This window comes from Agelaius tricolor, unplaced genomic scaffold, assembly GCF_023055355.1.
Source record: "Agelaius tricolor isolate 1412-34295 unplaced genomic scaffold, bAgeTri1.0.p SCAF_1, whole genome shotgun sequence".
NCBI classification, from domain to species: domain Eukaryota; kingdom Metazoa; phylum Chordata; class Aves; order Passeriformes; family Icteridae; genus Agelaius; species Agelaius tricolor.
In genome coordinates this window covers 4,087,843-4,108,760 of record NW_027269261.1, presented here as the reverse complement: position 1 = coordinate 4,108,760, position 20,918 = coordinate 4,087,843, and the positions used below count along the sequence as shown (strand labels likewise).

The 20,918-nt window shown below is 39.8% G+C and overlaps 1 protein-coding gene across 1 annotated transcript; it reads right to left on the bottom strand.

The window, feature by feature from the left end:
• Positions 1–2,331: 2,331 nt before the first annotated feature.
• PNPT1 (polyribonucleotide nucleotidyltransferase 1) lies at positions 2,332–18,342 on the bottom strand. The gene is made up of 29 exons (XM_071446473.1): positions 18,119–18,342; positions 16,691–16,751; positions 16,303–16,377; positions 15,663–15,768; positions 15,280–15,329; positions 14,726–14,789; positions 14,593–14,640; positions 13,773–13,886; positions 13,390–13,576; positions 13,167–13,218; positions 12,370–12,427; positions 12,121–12,217; positions 11,923–12,025; positions 11,049–11,119; positions 10,412–10,448; positions 9,586–9,652; positions 9,390–9,479; positions 9,039–9,092; positions 8,828–8,934; positions 7,819–7,890; positions 7,659–7,722; positions 7,031–7,114; positions 6,486–6,569; positions 5,704–5,810; positions 5,565–5,620; positions 4,941–5,019; positions 4,521–4,568; positions 4,004–4,162; positions 2,332–3,322 (listed from the first exon to the last, which is right to left on the bottom strand). The coding sequence occupies exons 1-28, from the start codon at positions 18,307–18,309 to the stop codon at positions 4,007–4,009; spliced, it is 2,382 nt and encodes a 793-aa protein (XP_071302574.1). The 5' UTR covers positions 18,310–18,342; the 3' UTR covers positions 2,332–3,322; positions 4,004–4,006.
• Between the last annotated feature and the right edge of the window lie 2,576 nt (positions 18,343–20,918).

Here is a 20,918-nt window from a genome sequence, read left to right as displayed (position 1 = left end):
AAGTGTTTCCAACAAACTCTGCCACTCAAAGTAACTATCTGCAATTTGTCCAAACATTCTCTGGGCAGATTTAGAAAACTTTTAACATCTAAGTAACATTCAAGTTTCAGCTTTTGCTCTGATATTCATTGTAGCAGGCCTCTAAAATTCAGTCACCAAGAAAATACAAGATACACCTCTGAGAATTATCCTATACACTTCTATTTAGCTGTATAGGAGCACACCTTGGGACATGTGCATCGTTATGGATAATAGTGAGTCAGTAACTATAAAAAGACCATGTTAAGTGGTTTCAAAACCCTGGACTGAGAGTCACATGAACCAGTTTACAGTCAGGTTCCAAACAAGCCTTCCCTGCTATGTTTTAGTGGCCTTTCCTCACGAGGTATTGCAAACTGAGCATATTTCTACCTTAGAGAAAGCTCAATAAAAAGCAAACACACAAAAAGGAACACAAACCCCAATGGCCACAGCGTATTTCTGCCTCAGGACATCTGCTGCTCATGAACTCTCCCCTCTGCACGACTTCTGTGCGTGCTTTTGGGCTCTTCAAACCAAATGCACAAAAATAAAAGCATGACTTGTACTCATGATTAAATGCAGCACTTCTCAGAATATATAAAACAGCAAGAAACCACAGCAGAGTGTTTTGGAGCAAATTCTTATGGTGAATAGCTACAGAAAGGAGATATGTGAATTAGAATTGGCATGAAAAACTGTTTCTCAGGCTTCAGCTGTGAAATAAATCCATGATCTCTCCAGGCATGAACTCAATGACCTCTGTGGAAAAATACCACTCCAGAACACACTGGGATTGCACTCACTCAGGTGTGGGGTTTTTCTTTGCCCAAAACAGTATCCAGGGGTTTGGAAAGCCCAGCACGACCCTGCCATCCGTACCCACAAACCAGCAAGTCAATTCTGCCTGGACAAGACACAATACTTGCCCCAACAAATGTCACATCCTGGATTTAAACCAGGCTAAGACCAGGAAAGCAGCAGAGTCTCTGCTCTTTAGGACACACAGAAAGCAAAGCAATGTTTTCCATGATGGTGTTGCACCTGCCAGCAGCTCATCCTTTCCCCATGACCACCATCAAGTTATCATCAGTGTTGAGGATTCTCTGTTCTTCACCAAAGCAAAGGATTTCATAGGGTAGACAGCAGACAGAGCAACTCACAAGTGTCACTACATGAGCAGCAGAAAGCTCCTTTTTTTGTTTTCCCAAGCAAGACAAGCAACTCATTCCAAATTCACTTAAAATTTCTTGGAGTGAAATTAGGAGACTGTATCATTCCCTCTGGCAGGTAATCCCAGAAGTACAATTAGGCCACCTCTTATACTTTTATGATAGCACTTGTAATATTTATTGCTGGCATTTAAAGATACCCCAGCTCCTGACTCTTTGCACCTGCATGAAAACTTCAGGCTTGTCCAATAAAGGCATTTCTGGCCCTGCTGAGCTGCTGCAATGCTGCACCTGCCCAGCTTCCCTCTCCAAGGCAATTCCTTTCAATGGCTCCATTTAAGACAGGTCATTACAGAAGCTAATTATGCTGAGCAGTAAGAAAGAAGAAATAAATCACTATTTCAAACACAAGAAAGCACCTGCTGCAAAAGGACTGAGTTTGCTCTCTGGAGCACTCTGCACCCACCTGGTTTCTGATCATGGCTGAGCCCACCTGAGAGCCGAGCTCCTCCAGCCTGGGATGTCCTTCCCTCCAGGAAGGGTGAGAGCAGCAGCGCTCACTCAACTCCTGGCTGCCATGGAGCTGCTCTCCCTCCTCAGGTAAGGGAGCTGCTTTCTGCTCCTCCCAGCCACTTCCCAATGTGCTCTTCCCCGCCCCTTCCCATAGGGCCTAAAGCTGGTTCCAGATGCAGAAAGCCAGGCTGACTGTACAGGTTCTGCCACAGCAACATTAAAGTCATTCTGCTCCTTTATCATCATCCACCAAGCAGACAATGGCCCAGCACTGCACGAGCTGCTTTACTGAGAGCAGCTCCACCACACAGCCTCAGAAATTAGTGTACAATAAAGGGAGATAAACCTTGGAGGTCCAATTCTGGGAAGAGTTACCCAGAAATGTGAGTTTCTGTTCAGGGACTTTAACATTGACCTACATAATTTTATTAACACTATTCATATGTAACAATCATGTATTAGTCAAGTGTCACAGTAAGAAGTGACATCTGAATTCTTACTAAGAAATAGTAAGACACAGCCCTCAAAGAGGAGGAAAAGATTGCCAAGGAAATCCTTCTTCAATCTTTCCAAACTTTTTTCAATTTTTCAGTCTTGCATGATGAAAGAGACAACTACAGCATACCAGTAATTTCTTTCTTCTTTAATACTTTAACTTAGAATAAAAAAAGGGGTAATTTTTACTGTACATTGCCACTTCTCCTCTCCCCAGTGCTTTTTCTTTCAGGTGGTTCAAAGCCCACCTGCCACCAGGTGGGAAGTTGATTTTCTTATTAGTCCTGCATACAAATTGTTGAACATCAGAAGGACCCTGTTTGATTTTCAAAGTCTGCACCTCACAGTAGAAAAACGAGTCATTCTCATGAGCCCCTGGGAAATGTTTTGAAGTCTAAAAGAGATCAGTGAACTCACTGATGCAACATAATTAATAGAAGGATTAAGACACTCCTAATGAGAGTGTTTTAAGGAAAGATTTATCACATCAATTGTTCATTCCAAGAAAGTATTTTAATTTTAATGTTTTAATTATGCATTTTAAAAGTCAGTGCTAATGAACCCAGGTGATAAGGGGTGATGTTTCAGCCAAGCTCTGCTCAGATATTGTAGCAGGTCTGAACATTTTGAGAGTGATGTATTAATCTAAACCAGCATCCATCATGTTAAAGGTGATACTTCCATGTCTTTATGTCTTGCTCCAAATTCTTGTACACTGAAAAGCCACTAAAACTTTGGCCAAGTGTGACTCTTGACCAAGCATACAGGATAATTCTTTCTCCCACAAAAGAGTTGTTCAGCTTTTACTTCTCATATTCACAGTTTTATTTTGAGTGGATAACTCAAAAAAGAATAACCTTTAGCACTTTAATATCTTCTCAGTCCACAGAATTCCATGTTCCTGTATTCCCATCTCAACCTTGCAACACAAGATGAGGGCATTGCTTGTTCCTGGTTTTATTTTGAAGTTTTTAATCAATTTGAAGGCTTTGAAGTTCTACATCACCTTTAAGCATAAATAGTGTCTATTTTATAAATATGATTCACTCCCATCCACCTGCAGATTCTTGAGAAGGTTCTAGCAAAGGTCACTTGTATTTTCACCAACTATCACACCTTTTTTCCTGAAAGAGAGAAAACACTTTGTAGCCAACTCATTACATCAAGGTATGAGATTCAAAAATGCTCCTTAAAACCCAGATTTTTTTCAGTGAATTTTCCCTTTTTGTGCTGTCCATCATTCCTAGAAGGCTGCCACAGATTGCCTTGAGTTCCCACTGGTGCCCCGTGCATTTGCCAATGTTGCTGTGTAACTGCTCCTGATTTTAACATCAGACACCTTCCTGTTCTAGCAGCTTTCTAAGAACAAGAAAACCCACACAAATTTTGGGAAAAGTTGAGGCATGAGCCTTCTGACAGTCAAACACATGCTGGAAAACTACTTCTAAAGAAGAGCTTTGGCCATTTCATTAATTGACTGAAATCTTCTCCACTGTTAACTTAACCAAGAAGCAGCTGCCTTTTTGCTCTTTTCCAATATCTCTTTGGGTTTTTTCTTTAAGAGGCAGAGAAAAAAGATGTTGGAGATGAACAAGGAAGGTTGGTTTGGACAGAGGGGGCTCTCTAGACTGCCTGAGCCTGTCAAGGCCATTTGAACCAATTTTATAAAATCAAATTTCCTACAGCTACAGCGTGTGAAGGGCCAGTTGTTACCGGAGGGGTGAGCACTCACTAGAAACCCAGAATCCTTCAGCAGAGCTGGCAGTGCAGGCCTGAGTCAGCTGGAGCTGCTCTGCTGGCCTCACCTGTCACTGGGATGAGGTGGATGTCTGTGGAACAGCCCCTCCCAGGACAATGCTGTTCTTTTCTGTCAGGGTTTTCAGGCTGCTGCTGGCTGGGGACTGCAGCACTTTACGGGAAAGCCTCATTCTGCCATCGGTGGGATCACGGCCAAAGTACTTCACCTGGTAAGGAAGCAAATTCACACTGAGCAACTTCAAGAGCTGGAAATATGATTTTCCTTTAAAGATTGGGGTTGGGTTAAAATTTTTATTAAATTTTTATCAGTTTGACGCTAGAAATGTAATAAATAGGCATCCTTTAGCCTATATTGCTGTCAAATACTAGTGCTGCCTAGCTAGCAAGAGGATGACATTAAATAAATCTAATTTGAATGATCAGGCCTTTAACTAGCACAGAAAGGGAATCCAATATGGAAAAATATTTTCTTCATAAACACTAAATAAATAATTAGAAAAAAAGAGGCAATTTAAAAATATGAACAGCATTTTATTAGCATTTTAAAATTAAAAAAATCATTACCTGAATTTCTTGTCCAACTTCTAATCCCAGGGCACTAGGGTGTTTAATCTGGAACACAGTGTTTTACAGAAATAAAATTATTAGAGTTTGTTCCAAAAATCCCTTTATTCAGGGGTTCTTCCTGCTACACTTCAGCCCAGTGGCTCAGCAGTACCTTAGGAACAACAGGTTTCTGAATATTAATGGAAAAGGGTATTTCAGAGCCAAAGAACTTGGTGTAAAAACAACTGCAGGAGTCACACAGTTGATTCTTTGCAGTTTTAAGTACAGAGCAGGAAGAATTAGAACAAAAAAGTGCTGCTAATTATCAGCTTTTAACCTGGAAATAGACCATGGAACAACAGTAATTGTGTTACAGCCATGCCAACTGGGTAAAATAAATCTAATTGCCCATTTTGTACCTGTTTAGGGATGGCTCACCTTTCTTTGATCCAGCTGTGAGTTATGAAGTAATACTGGGGTCATGTTTGGGTACAGTTTTACCATCACTCCAGAATCTCTGCAGCAGCAAACAGCACAATTATTTCAAAGTGCTTCAAGAAAAATCCACTTTTCACTCTGCATATTGTCCCCAAAGCAAGCACTTCTAAACTTCTCATAAACAAAATTTTACTCATCCCCTTTAAAAAATTTTTTATCCACCATAACATGTCCACTCATTTTTCTTGAACTGAAAATAGATGAGAATTTCTTATTTCAGGGCAGTATTTCAGTAATAGGTACCACCCAAAATGTAATTTCTACAAGACAAACATGGTGATGAAAATTGGAAAGCACACTCATATCATCCCTTTCAGATTCAAAGATGAATAAGGCCTTAACTTTTATAATTTAGAGATATTCTAAAAACAAAACAAACAGCAAAAAAAACACCCCAGCTTTATCAGGAAACAAAATATTTTCACCAGAGTATCATAAAATATCAGAAATTACGCAGGTGCCAATATTCTCAGCATAAATATGGAACTCTTAAAAAAATCATGATTATTTTACATCATACTACGTAAATAAGTTGATTTCAACTCCAAAGCACGCTTTTTATACCTTATTTCAGTAATTGTGGCTGTATAAATTGCCCCAAATTCCAAATTAACCTCTTGCTGTAGAGGAAAAAAAAGAGAAGCCAGTTAAACAAAGCCACAAAGAGCAAACTTTGGAGGTGAGGGCAGAAGTGTGAGCTCACATCGTCCTTGCAGATCTCCCCAATGAATTCCCTGGCCTCGTGCATTGCCCCTGGCGTGGGGGCAAACACAGAATAGGTCTCCTCATCCAGCTGGCTCACAGTCACACCTGAAAGGGGAGTGGGGACACAGTCAGGGCACACTGCAGAGAATCACACTCAGAAAAGACTTGCTCAGAGCAGGAGGGGTTTGCACGCTCATTAAGAACTCAGACTTCTAACATGATTTAATTTTTCATTATTAACTTCTTCTATCATTATTTAATCTTGTTCAATTTAGGCATTGAACAACTGCATTTGGCCACCACCTCCTTGCAAATACCTCAATAAACTTGTGGGCCATCAAAGAACAGAAAGTTATTTTTATAATCCTTTAAAGGCTGCAAAAAGTCCTGAATAAATGTTGAGGGTTATGAATCAATGTCCCAGAGATTTTTAATAATACTTATATTAATAGCTGAGGGAAATAAAAGTGTTTTGGAGCCAGAATGGTAAAAAGTTCTTTGCCCTTCTGGAGTTCTGTGGCCAGACCAGACAGGCTTCCAAGCAAAGGGAAATGGGATTTTTTTCTCCTTTTCTCCACCCCAATCCCCTGAGAAGCATTAATCAAGTTCACCACAGCATTAAGGGTTTCAGGTCCAAAGCAGAGCATCTCCCTGTACTCTACAGATACCAGAATTTTTTCATTTTCAGTTTGTACTGAGCACTGAAACAGCTTAACACACAAGTCTGAAACAAAAGGAACATGTGAGGATAAATTATCACAGGAATCAACAATGTCTCACCAGTCTGTGCTTGAAGTTTTTTCAAATTGTAAGCCCCAGGACCAACGAATCTCAATCTTTTTGATAATGGAACGTGGATGGTTTCTGAAAGAACATTTAGAAATCCTTTGAAGTGCTAAATACAATCATCTTGAAAGCTATCACACAAAAGGGCACATTCCTGGAGCTTTTCATCTCTTACAGCTACCTGTGCTATCTGCTGAACAGGGATGTGATTACAGGTAAGAACTGAAATGAGTGAAGACACAGAATAAACTCTGATGACTGCAAATTACCTTAAGCCATACTGATACTATCTACATCAATTCTGATTTTGTGAGAGCTTCACATAACTTCACTTAAATTGTTTTCTGGTATGCACTGAAATAGGAGTGCTGCCCCATGTGGCAATAACAATCCCCCCAAATTAACTAAAATAACCAAAACCCCTCCACAAATTATCCCGACAGGACGAGGGCAAATATATATAACAATATATCATTAAAAAAAGGTATTTTAAGCAGTTTGGTAATTATGAAAGCTATAAATTTACACAATAACATTACCTACAACTGGTCCACTTTCTTTTCTGTTAGGTCTGGGTTTTGCCAGTGTTTGGTTCATTATTTGTAAAATCTCTCTCTTTGCAGCTAGAGGGAATAATTTCAAAAATCAGTATTTTTACATATGATTAAAATTAATATATGAAGTTTTTGTTATACAGTAGAAAAACATTCCTTGTCAAAACCTGTCTCCTGCCTACTGGAGAATGTCAGGCTGAAAGTTTTCCAACTCATTAAATCCTTATTAAACCACGTAGCTTCACTTTCTCATGTGCTTCAAGAATATTTTAGCTGCACATGTCAGAATACAGATGGCAGCAAGTTTCACTGGTAAATATAGCTGAATTGATGTGAAATGAGAGGAAGTTGGGTGTCATTTTTATAACATTATCCTGCTGAATTTCAACAAAGTCATGCAACGTGTGGTAGTCCAAATCATGCAATGGCTGAAGTTACTTTGAAGTTGGCTTGGAGCTTACTGATTAAGCCAAACCCATTTCATAAAGACAGGAGCTTGTTTTTTTCCACAATGAGAACAAAAAATGAATAGTTAATTGTTTAGTTTCATACAACTTAATTCTATCTATAATTTAAGAGAATGAAATGGGTGTAAATGCAAGACCAGACTTACCTGTAGCTTGCTGAATAGCTTCCACCACAATTTTTATTGGTATTCCTGGCAGCTTCAGATCAACCTGACATGAGAAGAATTAAGTGTCATCAACATGTCAGGAAAGCTCTTTTAATACTCTCTCAGAGTTTCACTTGAGGAAAATTCCATCTCACAATACCTGCAGTGCTGTTATCCCTTTACTGGTGCCTGCCATCTTGAAATCCATATCTCCATAGTAATCTTCAATTCCCTGCCAGCACAGACAGACAAAACCAAGTTGGAGCAATTTCATCCCAGTATACCAAAAGAAGGAATGACTTTTGATACTTCCAAGTTTTCTTTAGCATTATTTTGCTGTTCAGGATAAACTGTTAAATGTTCCTTTCTCTCCTTGGAAATCAAGAGCTTTTGTGGATAAGTTTCTGATCCACAGCTGATCTTGTGCTGTCAGTGGCTGCACATTTTCCTCCCCAGCCCCTCTTTCAAGTGCTTGTTCTCCACCCAATATGTAATGTCTTTCAGTAAATTATTCATCATTTTCTCCCATGAGCAAAGACAAAATTAATTGGAAGGAAAAAGTTTATGAATGCTTAAATAAGTATAAACATGAGAAATAAGAAACATGACTGGACATTTCATACAAATTTTTCAAAATGAAGGGAGATGAAAACAAAAGATGAAACAAATTTTTCTAGGAGTTGTGGTGGTGTTTGCAGGGGTCTAAGAGATGAGAATCTTGACTCCAGGTTTCAGAAGGCTGATTTATTATTTTCTAATATATATTATATTAAAAGAAAGTGATATACTAAAACTATACTAAAAGAATAGAAGAAAGGATTTCATCAGAAGGCTTGAAAGGAATAGAAAAGAATGACAATAAAATCTTGTGACTATCAGAGTCCTGATCCAGCTGGACCTTTGATTGGTCATTAATTAGAAACAACCACATGAGCCCAATCCCAGATGCACCTGTTGCATTCCACAGCAGCAGAGAACCATTGTTTTATATTTCATTTCTGAGGCCTCTCAGCTTCTCAGGAGAAAAATCCCATCAAAAGGATTTTCCATAAAATGTGTCTGTGACAAGGAGTGATGTTCTGGAATTGACTGGCTAGAAGGTTCCAGAAGCAGCCACAGGAGGTGTTTCTCAGCAGTGAGCAGCACAATGGAATGAGAGGAGCACTCACCAGGATGTCTGTCAGCAAGCGATAATCCTCAATGTCTCCCTTGCCCTGGCTGCACTTGGTAACGAGGCCTATGGCTACACCTGCCACTGCATTTGACACTGGAACTCCTAGGAATGGCAACAAAAATACAGTTTTGAAGCCTTTGGTCGTGTCCAGATCCTGTAGCACATTATCACATGTGGTTTATCCTTTTAAGTGCCTTATTTTGTACCTGCATCCATTAATGCTAAACTTCCACCGCATGCAGAAGCCATCGAGGAGGAGCCTGGAGTTGGAATACAGGAAAAAAAACAGGGATTAAACACTGAAAAATGGGTCTCAATACAAGCTACAGTTATTTTCCTCATCCTGTAGCATAAAAATGCCCCCAAATACCATTTTGAAAGCTCCATTCTTCATGAATGTGCTTTTTATTTTAAAATATTTCAGGTAATAGTTTTAAGAACGTTTAAACTGAAATCTTTTATTTAGCATGCCTATAAATCAAGTTTGTCAAAACAAAGCTTTTTAAGAACCAAATGTAGTCTCCAGCACTAGGTTAGAAACAAGAAAATCTTAATACCATTGGATTCTAAGACTTCAGAAGTAACTCTGATTGTGAATGGGAAATCTGGGGGTATAACTGGTTTCAAAGCTCGTTCTGCCAGTGCACCTGTTTAAAAAAAAACAAACCCAAAAAACCCACTAAGTGATCCATGAATAAAAATCAGATAAAATATTGGAACTTTAAGCATGGCATTTCTCTAGTCTGGACTTACCATGTCCAAGCTCCCTTCTGTTCATCCCAGTAACTTTGCCAATCTCATTGGTTGCATAAGGTGGAAACTATGAAACAAAAGAATGTGTAGACACAAAATTAACCTGCTTTTCTTTTCCATTTTAAAACATACACTTAGAAAAAAAAACATCTTTGAGGTTTTGGTGCATCTCAAAGTAAATATGCATTAAAAATAAAATAATCAAACCACCACATGACTTCTATCAGTCACTTGGTTTGCAAGCCAGGACCAGTTTAGGTAATGTTTAGTAAATGTTTTACTTCCACAAGACAAAAGAGAATAAAGCAGTAGCAAGGTAGCTAAGAGAGAACACAAGAAGTTTCCTCCAAAGAAACTTGTCAAACAACCTAGCAGAAATGTTATTTCTGTCAGAGATAATGGAACAAGATCTGCCTGTTGCCTGTAGGAAATACTTTGGGCAAGCTCCAAAGGCTGAGAGAGATCCAAGATGTAAAAGCATTTATTTACTATTGCTGTGCCACATCAGCTGAACATATTAATAGAGTTTACTAAAAATAATAGCACAGGTTAATCCTGCTTTCAGTAAGAACCTGTTCTGAAGGAGCTCACCTCATGGTATGGCATTAAAAAGCCTGTGTAAACTGGCAATTTACAAATTACCTACTGCTTTACAGGAAACCAGTACTTCTGCTCATATCAATTCATGCATGAATTAGCATAAATACATTTTAGCAAATCTAGAGCTAATTTATAACCTTGGAAGTGATCAACTGCACCTTTAAAAGCAAGACATGAAGCCCTTCTGTGAACCATGCAGAAAGTTGTAACACAGGAGAAGTCTCACCTCATAATGCAGCATGAAGTTTTTATCTTTAATTCCACTATTAATTAAAAACAAGACCATGTCAAAACAGGAGCAGCCAATCATGTGTTACACACAACAGATAATTCAAACTAATTACAAATGGACCCAGCCAAAACCAACAGATCAATACATTTGCTGATCACCCACAGCTACCATAATTAGAGAATATTACAAACTCCTCCAGGTAACAAAGATTCAACTACAGTAGGCTGAGACATTAAAATGTAAAAGCTCCCACACTGGGATGAAATCACTGGGGTGACATCACTGCAATGTGGCTCCAAAGGGAACCAATTTCACTTCAGCAATGAAGTGAAAGCACAAGGACCAGCTTGCTACATCCCCAGTTACACTTTCCACAAATCTTTTAAATTTAGAAACCAGACTGGATGTTCCCTTTAACACTCTCCAGTTTCAAATGTGGGCTTTGGAATTCATGTCACCCTAACACAAACCCACTGCCATGATCTCTGGAAAACAGGCCACTTCAAAGTCTAATTTTACACATTTTTCAGTTCTAAAAAAGTATCTATATGGAAGCTCAAGGGGATTTGATCAAATGTGCTTAAATGCTCACCCTCTTGTTACTACTGCCAAAGCACCAAGACATACATACCTCACTGCTGTGGAGATAACATCTGATTTTACACTGGATTCTAGCGAGTCAAATGTAACTGTACACAGAACCTAAAATGAAAATGAGCTAAAATAAAAATCAACTCCTCTTAAACCCTTCCAGCCTTGACAAATGTCACTGTTCATGAAGAATCAAAGAGAACGAGTTCAGTAGCACGAGATGCCATCAGCTACCACTTGTAGAACCCTTTTTCTTTATCACACAAACTTACTCCTAGTCTATAAAGACCACACATTCTTAAAGTAGCCCCATTTAAAAATACTAATTTAATGCTCCTTAAGTAGGAGCCAAGAGCAGTTTTCTCCTTAAGAAACATTTAAGGGACAGGGCCAGCTGCAAGCACAACGTTGTTTGTGCCTGTTTCCCACATGGACCTGCAGTGGGTGTTATTTTTAGTGGGATAAGAGGGGACACCACTGAGGAGTAAATCACTGCCTGCCACTGCCACCCTAACTCAGTGCAGTAAGAACTCAGATCCATGGCTGACAGTCTTCTAGCAAAGGGAGCTATAAAAGTATAGAAGACCAAATCTTGAATATGATCTTAATTCAATCCACCCTACAGCTGACACTTTTGGCAAAGAAGAGGAAAAAAATCCTCTCATTATTGCAAATTTTTAGGTAAAATTTCCCTATTTGGCTCAGGTTGAGTATGAAGCTGCTTTTAAAAGATTTCTCATGATGTGCCCAATTTAGCAGTGCCCCACACACCAATGTGCTTCCCAACCCACACACCACTTCTGCTTATTGCTATTTCAATGTGAAGAACAAGGAAACCTGGCATTTAAATGAAAGGCCCAAATCTCTCAGCTTTTGATGGTTCATTGATAATTTCTATGTTTAAGTGACATTACCTGTGTTTGACCTCTTTGAAACAAGGCTGATCCATGAAGCATTTTGAACATGTTCACTTCACATTTAATGTCTCTGAGGGAAGTCAAATCTCTCCCATCACACCTGAAGTGACAAAGAGAGATGAAGAGATCAGTTCAACGATAGTCTTGGATTAAAAGCTGACAGAAATATTATCAGTAGGAGTTTGACACACCCACCTTCTATATTCATTTAGCACAAGATTTCTAAAAATGTCCTTTGAAACCACATTGAAAGATTCCATGATTTCGTAAGGCTCTGCCTCCGGAAATTTTTCTGGTATAGAAAAGAAATCGTATCTGAAGTTGGGAAATTCATTTTATAGAACTTTTACTAAAATAGCTTGCAACAAAGAGTTAGATACTCCAACTCCAAGCAGTGCTACCCCTCCATTGAAGCATTCTCAAAATATTAACAAAAAATAATACCTTTCAGCTGTTCTTCTGTTTCAAGCCTTATTTTGTTGATTGCCTCATCTCTCGAAATCTAGAACAAAGGAGGATTTGCAACCAGTTAACTCTGGTTATGTTGTGCCCTTCTCTATAGGGCAGAACAACAGAGGTTTGGGGCTGTTTGCTTTAAAAATCTGCAAAAATTTAAGGAATAAGAAACAGAACTGTCACACATCTTCAAAAATCAATAATGAGGTTGGAAGGGACCTCAGGGGTTATGTGGTCCAACCTTTCTTGGCAAGAGCAGTCTAGTAAGATGGCCCAGCACCCTCCCCATCTGAATCCTAAAAATGTCCTAAATTGGGCAATCCACCTCTTCCCTGGGGAGATATCCCAGTGACTGGTAATTTTGATAAGTTTTCCCAAGCAGAACATTGCTCTTGTGCCCAACCAGAACTTTTCAGGAGTAACCTGCACCCATTTCTCCTCATCCACTTCACGTGACTCCTTCAGAAAAGGGAGTCTCCACCTCCACATAATACAAGCAAATATTCTGGGCAGGTTAAGAACTTAGAGAAAAATTTATTATTATTATTATTACAAATAGATGCAGGGAAGGGGACAAGCTTAAATTACACTAGCACTGAGGTTGGAAAAGACCCCTGAGATCATCAAGTCCAACCTATGATCATCACCTTGTCAACCAGACCATGGCACATCCAGTGTTTCCTTAAAACACCTCCAGGGACAGAGCTTAAAGAGCTAAAAGTACTCAATCCTAGTACATTATGATAGTAATTAAAAAAATAATTATATCACAATTGATTACTTACTTTATCATGGCTTGAATCCGTGAACACTGCATAGATCTTGTTAGAAGCAAGTCTTTAAGGAGAAAAGGAAGAAGTTTTGAAAACACAGCTTAAAAAACACTTCTATAATTAGGGGTTTTTTGGGGGGACTAAATATTTGAAAAGTATTTAGTGAAATACCAATCTGATGAAAGCACCAAACTCACAAACATTCCTCCATCTGCATAATTTGTTCTGAACTTACTTCTTTGCAAGTTCCACGATCTCTTCAGGAGCAATAAATAATTTCTGGACAGTTCTCTTGACCACACCCCGCTCCTTCACCAGCTGCTGAATGCCCTGGATGATGTGCTGGCTCTGCTTCACCCCCACTTTGATGGCATGGCAGAAATCTTGCTGCAAGATGTTCTCAGCAGTTGCTTCCAACATAACTGGCAATGGAAAGATAGAAATTCAGTGAATTCCTGTGGTATTGTTCAACAGCAATCTAACATTAAACTGCACGAATATCAGGGAATCTACTTAACCAAAAGTTACCCATCACTGTTGTATAAAAATCCACATTTCAAAAGATAAGAAAACATCTGCAAAGATTTCCAAGCCCTCAACAGACACCAATTAACTTACCAACTTGACTTTGTGGAGCTCCAGCAACAATTAAATTTAGAGTACTAGAGGCCATCTCTTTCCTAGTTGGATTGATAACAGTCTCTCCATCCACCAGCCCCACCCTCACTGCACCTGCAAAGAAACTCCAGAAAGTCATTTATTATTATAATAATTAAGTTCTTTAAGGCATCACTGTACTTTGGGAGTTACAAGCTAATAACAGTAATTAAAGCTACAGACTAATTCTAAAACATCAGCACGTTGACTGGATATTAAGAACAAATCTAGAAAACAAAATTACCTATTCTGTTTTTAATTTGAGTACTATTACTAGGGAGGGCAAAGAATGCCAGTATTACACACAATGCTGTGAGTGTACTGGGAGTTTTTTGCCATTTCAGCACATATTTTCTAGGAAAAAAAAAAAAGGCAGCTGAAAGGAAGACACTTGTTCAATATTTGTTCTTGGGTAGATCTTTTCTCTTCCCAGAAAATGCTCACAACAAAATAAATCTCTTTTTGAATTCCTTGAGGAAAAGTATTCTGAAGCATCTATTTTCCAAACAATGCTTTTCACTAATATGTTTCTCTTAAGAGAAAATTAATTTATTGGTCTCTATAGTATATTATTTCTGTATTTTATTTCCTCTCAAAAGTGCATTTAGTCCAGACAAAATAATCCCTTGAAGTGCAATAATACTATCATTGTAAAATTATTTACAATGCTTGAAATTTAATGTTTAGATTCAGCTTTTACTTAAAAAAAACCAAAGTGCAACCTGTGATCTAAATCTTCCATTCCATTAAAATCACCCAAAATTTAAAAATATTTACTTACCAATAGGACCATTCCAGGGGATATCAGACAAGGCAAGTGCTGCAGAAGCTGAAAGGAAGACAAAAATCTGGATTAGGAAAAAACTGATGTCATTAAATCCCACCAAAGCACCAATTCCTCACAGCCTTCTTACCTCCATTAATTGCCAGAATATCAGGATCATTGACACCATCTACTGCTAAAAGATTACAAAGGATCTGGCATAAGATAAAAGACAATGAATAATTTTGACCTATACATTTTTATTAACTGTCAATACACAGCTAAGGACAATAATAAAACCCAGGTATCTACACAAGTCTATGTTTCACATGGAAATTTCTTCAGGTTTTTAAAATAGAAAGCTGACAATAAAGCCCCATTAATGGATAGTATTATATCACATCATATATAAAATATTTACTAGCACCTTTCCTCTTTGCTAAAGTATTACTTAGCATCTTTCCTCTGTTCTACAGAGGAGATTTTTGTTCCTGTACCTTGACAACAAAATTTGGAAAGGAGGATGTAATAATAAATTATTTAAGACAAGGAGATGACAAACTAAAAAGCAACATTATACTTGTTTGTGAAGTGCAAACCCTCCTTTTTTTTTAAGAAAAAAAAAAATTCTTAAAACAGGACCTGTATAATGACATTTTCCTTGGCCATATCCAAGTTTTCCATTTTGAAGGTAGCATGACCTACCTGTGTATCATAAAAGTAGCCTGCTGGGAAGAGAGGTCTGATTGAGCGATCTGCAAAGGAAATAATCCAACTTTTCATAAGAATTCATAAGAAGTTGGGTTTCAGTAGTTAATATTCAGTTTGTCCTGCAATGATCCCACAAGAAACTGACAAAATGGGGTTTTAAAATAAAAAAGGGACAAAAGGTAGAGAACCCAGAAATGTATTTAGCATAATATATATAAGCTAAAAATTTCAATCATATTGATAAACAAATGACATGTTTGTTTTCTGACAGCATTATAAATGGTATTTATAATAGCATTATAAATGGTAATTTCAAACACTCACAAGAAAATCACAACATTTTTAAAGTACATTGTAAATAAAAGGTTTCAGCCTACCTATTACTCTACTTGTAAGAATTTCCTTATCAGTGGAACCAAGCTCTCTTCTTAGATAATTTGTAGGTATTCTTCCTGCTGCAGCAGCCTTCTGCCGGTAGTCAACCTTCCAAAAAAAATTCAGGCATTATTAATGACAACTGATTATTTACTGCAGAGCCACAGAAACCCTCACAAGGGACCCTTGGGATCATCCAGGTGCAACCCCAATTATCAACTTCTTACCCTTTGAGCCTCACAATCCCACCAGTTTTCCACACAAGCAAACCCCAACACCTGAGCTTGGATGGTCTGGCCAAGTCCACAAGGGCTTGGAAGAGAGCCTTGCTAAAGCCAAGGCAGGCAACATCCAGGGCTCAACAGGGATCCTTTTTATCATTATCCTTTTAATCATTTTATTTTATCAACTGCAATTCTGAAGTCCAGACTCTGCCATCTACTGTTTGCATTGCCCACTCCCCCCAGCATCCTCAACTCCACTGTTTAAGGACTATGGCTGCTAAGTTCATCATTGATTAGCACAAAACTAATTCCTAGTACTTACTTAACTAATCATTAGTACTCTAATTCCTAGTACTTACTTAACTAATCATTAGTACTCTAATTCCTAGTACTTACTTAACTAATCATTAGTACTTACCACTAATGGCATAAATTGAGATGGTGAGGGCTTGGTTTTGCTGACTGCTGTGACCATCACTGCTGTGTCACCTAGCTGGGTTAAGAAAAATAGGTAAAAACTGAAGTTACCTGAAAAGAAAATCATTCCTGATTTTCTAAAAATTTATTCACAAACCAGTAATTCTTAAGAATTATACTCTGCAGAAAGCCACCACATAAATCCACAGTTCATGACCTGTTTTTGCTTTTCAAACACAATTTCTTCCTATAATTTTTTTCCTTCCCTTTGTTAGGGATGAAGTTGCCCCTTGACGCCCTATATCCCACAGGCTCTGATGCCCAGACAATGACTTTGAAGAGACAGGAATTTTGAGGCTGCACAGATTTTGACTATTTTTTGTTTTTACCTGAACAACAGCAGATCCATCTGCAAACTTTGCAAGTTTTCCAGAAGACAGCTCCATCTTTCTAAAGGAAAGAAAGAACCTGTTACATGAATTTATAGTGAATTCATGCACATTTCCCAGCAATTTCTGCATTCATCTGTAGCCTCAACTGCACAGAATAAAGGCTGTGCTTCACAGGAGATACAAAAATCCTCCTTAGATATAAAAATTGAAACTCTTTGAGCAAAAGTGACCAAATCCACTTAAGTTTCAAGCGTCCTGCTTCCTTTACCTTGAAGCAAAGCCTTTTAACTATCCCTAGGAGTTATAAAGGTGGCTCATCACCTGTTCCAGCTGGGGTTTAGCCAGTGGCAAACACCCTCAAGGCTGAGGGGAGCTGCTTGCACACTTCCCAGCACAGCTGCACAATATTCCCTCCTTTGTGGCAAAGAAAGGAGGGCAACAAGGCAATGAGGACACACTTGAGAGCAATATATAAAAATATGGATTATTTATTCCAGGCTTGTGCTGGGTGCTAGTGCACAAGGCCAGCACACCCTTCTGACTTTCCATGCCATTATTTATACACAGAAATCCAGAGCTGGTCCCTTCCCAAGCACAGCCCCTCTATTATGACTAGTCAGTAATTTTTATACAAGTTATCCCAGGTAAATTGTTCACATGCTCAGGGAACACCTGGGCAAGGCCCTTATGACCTGTAGGTGTGATTTTTATTGTTATAATGAACATAATTCAGCTGTAGAGTAACAGGATGGTTTGGGTGGGAAGGGACCCTGAAGATCACTGAGTTCTACCCCTCCACTATCCCAGGTTGCTCCAAGCTCCATCCAGCCTGGCTTGAAACACATCCAGGGATGGGGCAGCCACAGCTTCTCTGTGCCAGGATCTCACAGAGAAGATTTTTTCCCTACTATCCCATCTAAACTTACTGTCTTTCAATTTTAACCCATTCCCCCTTGTCCTGTCACTGCACACCCTCACAAGTGCTCTGCACCTTTCCAGGCAGCTCCTAGAAGGCCACAATTAGGTGACCCCAAAGCTTTTCTTCTCCAGGCTGAACAATCCCAACTCTCTCAGCCTTTCTTCGCCGGAGAGGTCTCCATCCCTCTGATCAACTTGGTGGCCTGGAATGTTTTGCTAAGTTGGCAATGAACACATAGACATCCATCAACATCTTCATTTATTACATCCTTAGGGCTCCTCAGCCCCTGACTCAGCCATGACAGGGCTGATCCCACTGCTCCGGGCTCCCCTCTTGCTTGCCAGGACACCAAAATCCGACACCAAAGAACGTCCCGACTGAGGATAACCTCAGCTATAACCTCAGATAAGCTCGACACATCCCGCATTTTGCACCCGTCTCCCCTCACGTTTGCGTTACTCTCCAGCCGGGCCGACGCTCGGCCCTGCCGCCCCCACACCCCTCACCTGCCGCCCACCTCCACCGTCACGGCCCGCCCGGGCCCGGCCTTGGGACCCGCCGCGGCGCCGCGGGCACACACCCAGGGCAGGGCGGGGCGGCCCGGGGGCAGGAGCCGCCGCCACCGCGCCGCGGCCCCGCCGCCATCCCGGGCCAGCGCGCCCAGCGCGGCGCGGCCGCAGCTCGTGGCGGCCGCCATAGCGCCCCCGGCAGGAAAGGGCGGCCGCGCGATTGGCTGGGGTCAGCGACGCCGCGCAGTAAGGGCGGAGCGGATTGGCTGAGGCGCCGCCGCGCCGCTTTCGGTTCCGTACGGGCGCTACAGCGGCTGGCGAGGGTCAGCCGGCGCAGAGCGCGGGAGTGCGGCGGCTTCGCCGCTCCCGAATCCTGAGGTGAAAAGCGGCAGAAAAATGCCCGAGGCGGCCTTGGAGCCACCTCGGGCTGGAATCTGAGGAAAAGCCGCTCGAACGGAGCGAGGAAGAGGACACCGGCACCGGGCTGCCGCCTCAGGAGTCCGGGAGGCGCCCGGAGGGTTGGTAACGTCATTGCCTGAGGGGCCGCCCCGCGGCCGGCTGGAATTCGTGAGGGGAAAAATACCTGTGTTTGGGATTGATTTACTCTGCAGACCTTGTTCTGTAATACACCCACCAGAAAACCCCCCAAAACAAAAACAAACCCAAAACCAACCAACCAACCCTCCAACAACAGAACCCGAAAAACAACAAGGAAAAAATACCCCAAACCCCCAATCAACAACAAAAAAAGAACAACAACAACAACAAACCAACAAAAAAAACCCCAAAAAACCAAAACAACATAAAGAAACAACAAAACCACCCCTAAAACTGAGGAAAAAAACCCCACAACCAAACAACCCAAAAGAATCCCACCAAAGAACCCCCCAAAAACAACCAAAGCAGCCCCTCCTACCCCCCAAATATCACTAAAATCCAACCAAAACACACTTTTAAGCCAAGAACACTAAAATAATCTGCAATGTGCAAGAAGAACAGAACAAAGATACTGCTCGTCACAAACTTCTTGTGCTCTTACATGCTCAGAGTGCATCAGAATGTCACTCAGGGGACAGTGGTTTTGTTAATTTATTAATTATTCCTCAGTGTAATGCAGAATAGATTAGTGATTAGTATTAGTTATGTCTCTGAGGTGAGTGAACAATAATGTGATTGTGAAGATCTGATCACACCAACAGAGATAGTTTATATTCATTTAATCCCACGTGTATCTGTCACACATCACCTTGAACTCATCTGCCATCTGCATTTAACAATTTAAATTTGGCAAGTAATTATTAAAAATCCTAATACTTTACTACTACTTTATTTCTAAAGCTATTTTGATGTTGCTTGTTTCCTTAACTGGAGTTTTCTGTCCAAGCTGCTTTTATAGGAAACAGATTCAAGACTGGGAGAACAGTCCAAGCAATAATTTTTCTTTTGTGCCAACATGTTTCTTATCTTTTTGGCAAGACACAAAAGAGAGAAGTAAAATGATCAGAAACTTGGGATTTGGCCTGGGCAAAAGGGCTGTTAACTTTATCCAGATTTACAATTTATTGGTACAGTTTTGTTTGGTACAAGAATGTATTAGGTGACAAAACAGAAATGTTTCTCATATTCTCTTGAATTCACATTCAAAGTGAATGACAGACAACTGTTTGGAGTGTTTTTTATGTAATTATTGCAATTGCTATTCTCACACTCACCAAGATGATAAATGAATATTTCATTGCTGTTGTGGACTAACAGAATATGGCCATGGAACCACTGTCATAGGAAAAGGATGCCAGAGCTTGGATTTCATTCAAGATTCTAGGCAGCAAACAAAATTAATGTCTAACATCATGAAAGAAAGCAAAACTATAGTTCATTTATTAAGAAAGCTGTACACTTAATTTCCCTCTTCATTAAGTTTTCTCTGGTTTGTTTTTTTTTTTTTAATTCCACTATTGAAAATTCAAACAGAAACCCCAAAACAAGCCACAAAAAAAGATAATTATTAAAGCTTTCAGGAGAGCAGCAGTAGTCTTTAAGCCTTTTCTAACAGCCTCTGCCACACTGAAATAAACATATTTAATATCTCCCTGTGACATTATTCCATGGTTTTATGCTCTATGGGCCCTACAGGTTGTTAATAAAAGTAGGGGTTTTATTTAGGAGCAGCTAAAGCAGCTCCTTTTGGCCACTTTGTCTGTGCCCCCTCCTCTCCAGCTCACTGTGCTGAAGTTTTCCAAGTTCCTTGAGGGAATTAGTTATCATTCACTTAGCCTTAAGCCACTTGTTTATTTTGCCATTTATTTATTTTGGTCAGGGTCTATCTGCAGCTGAGCACCCAATTCTATCATCCCCATCCTGCAGCTCAGTAAATCTCTCACTTTGAGTGCTACTTGTAAAAAAATGATGTGTGGCTATTTTAAGGAATGGTAAACATGCAACCAACTGGCCTAGGAAGAGGCTGTGACCATTTTTCATATACTCTTCCACTGGATGGCTTCTTATGGCTCTGTTTTCTCCTGGGCTCAAGTTTTTCCTGTCAAACAAGATTAATTTGAGCCCCTTCCATAGTTTTGGCATAAAGCTCTACACACTTTTTTTTCATTTATTATAACTTTATTTTAAAGAGCAACCCATTGTACAGACCTAGCTCTATAAAAGCAGCTCAATATAGAGCTTAAACTAAAACCAAACCCAACAAACAAACAGCCTGACAGTGATTTATTTCCCCCTTTTTTCCATCATTGCTGATAGGAAATTGTACCTGCAGTTGTTCCAGGAAAGGTTCCCAGTAGTG

What these genes read in the sequence shown, in the direction of transcription:
- PNPT1 (XM_071446473.1), bottom strand. Translation starts at nt 18,309, where the DNA reads ATGGCGGCCGCCACGAGCTGCGGCCGCGCCGCGCTGGGCGCGCTGGCC. An exon ending in TTTAGCATTAATGGATGCAG is followed by an intron (nt 8,935 to 9,038) that starts GTACAAAATAAG and finishes TGCCATTCCTAG; the next exon opens with GAGTTCCAGTGTCAAATGCA. An exon ending in GCCACAATTACTGAAATAAG is followed by an intron (nt 5,020 to 5,564) that starts GTATAAAAAGCG and finishes TTGCTGCTGCAG; the next exon opens with AGATTCTGGAGTGATGGTAA.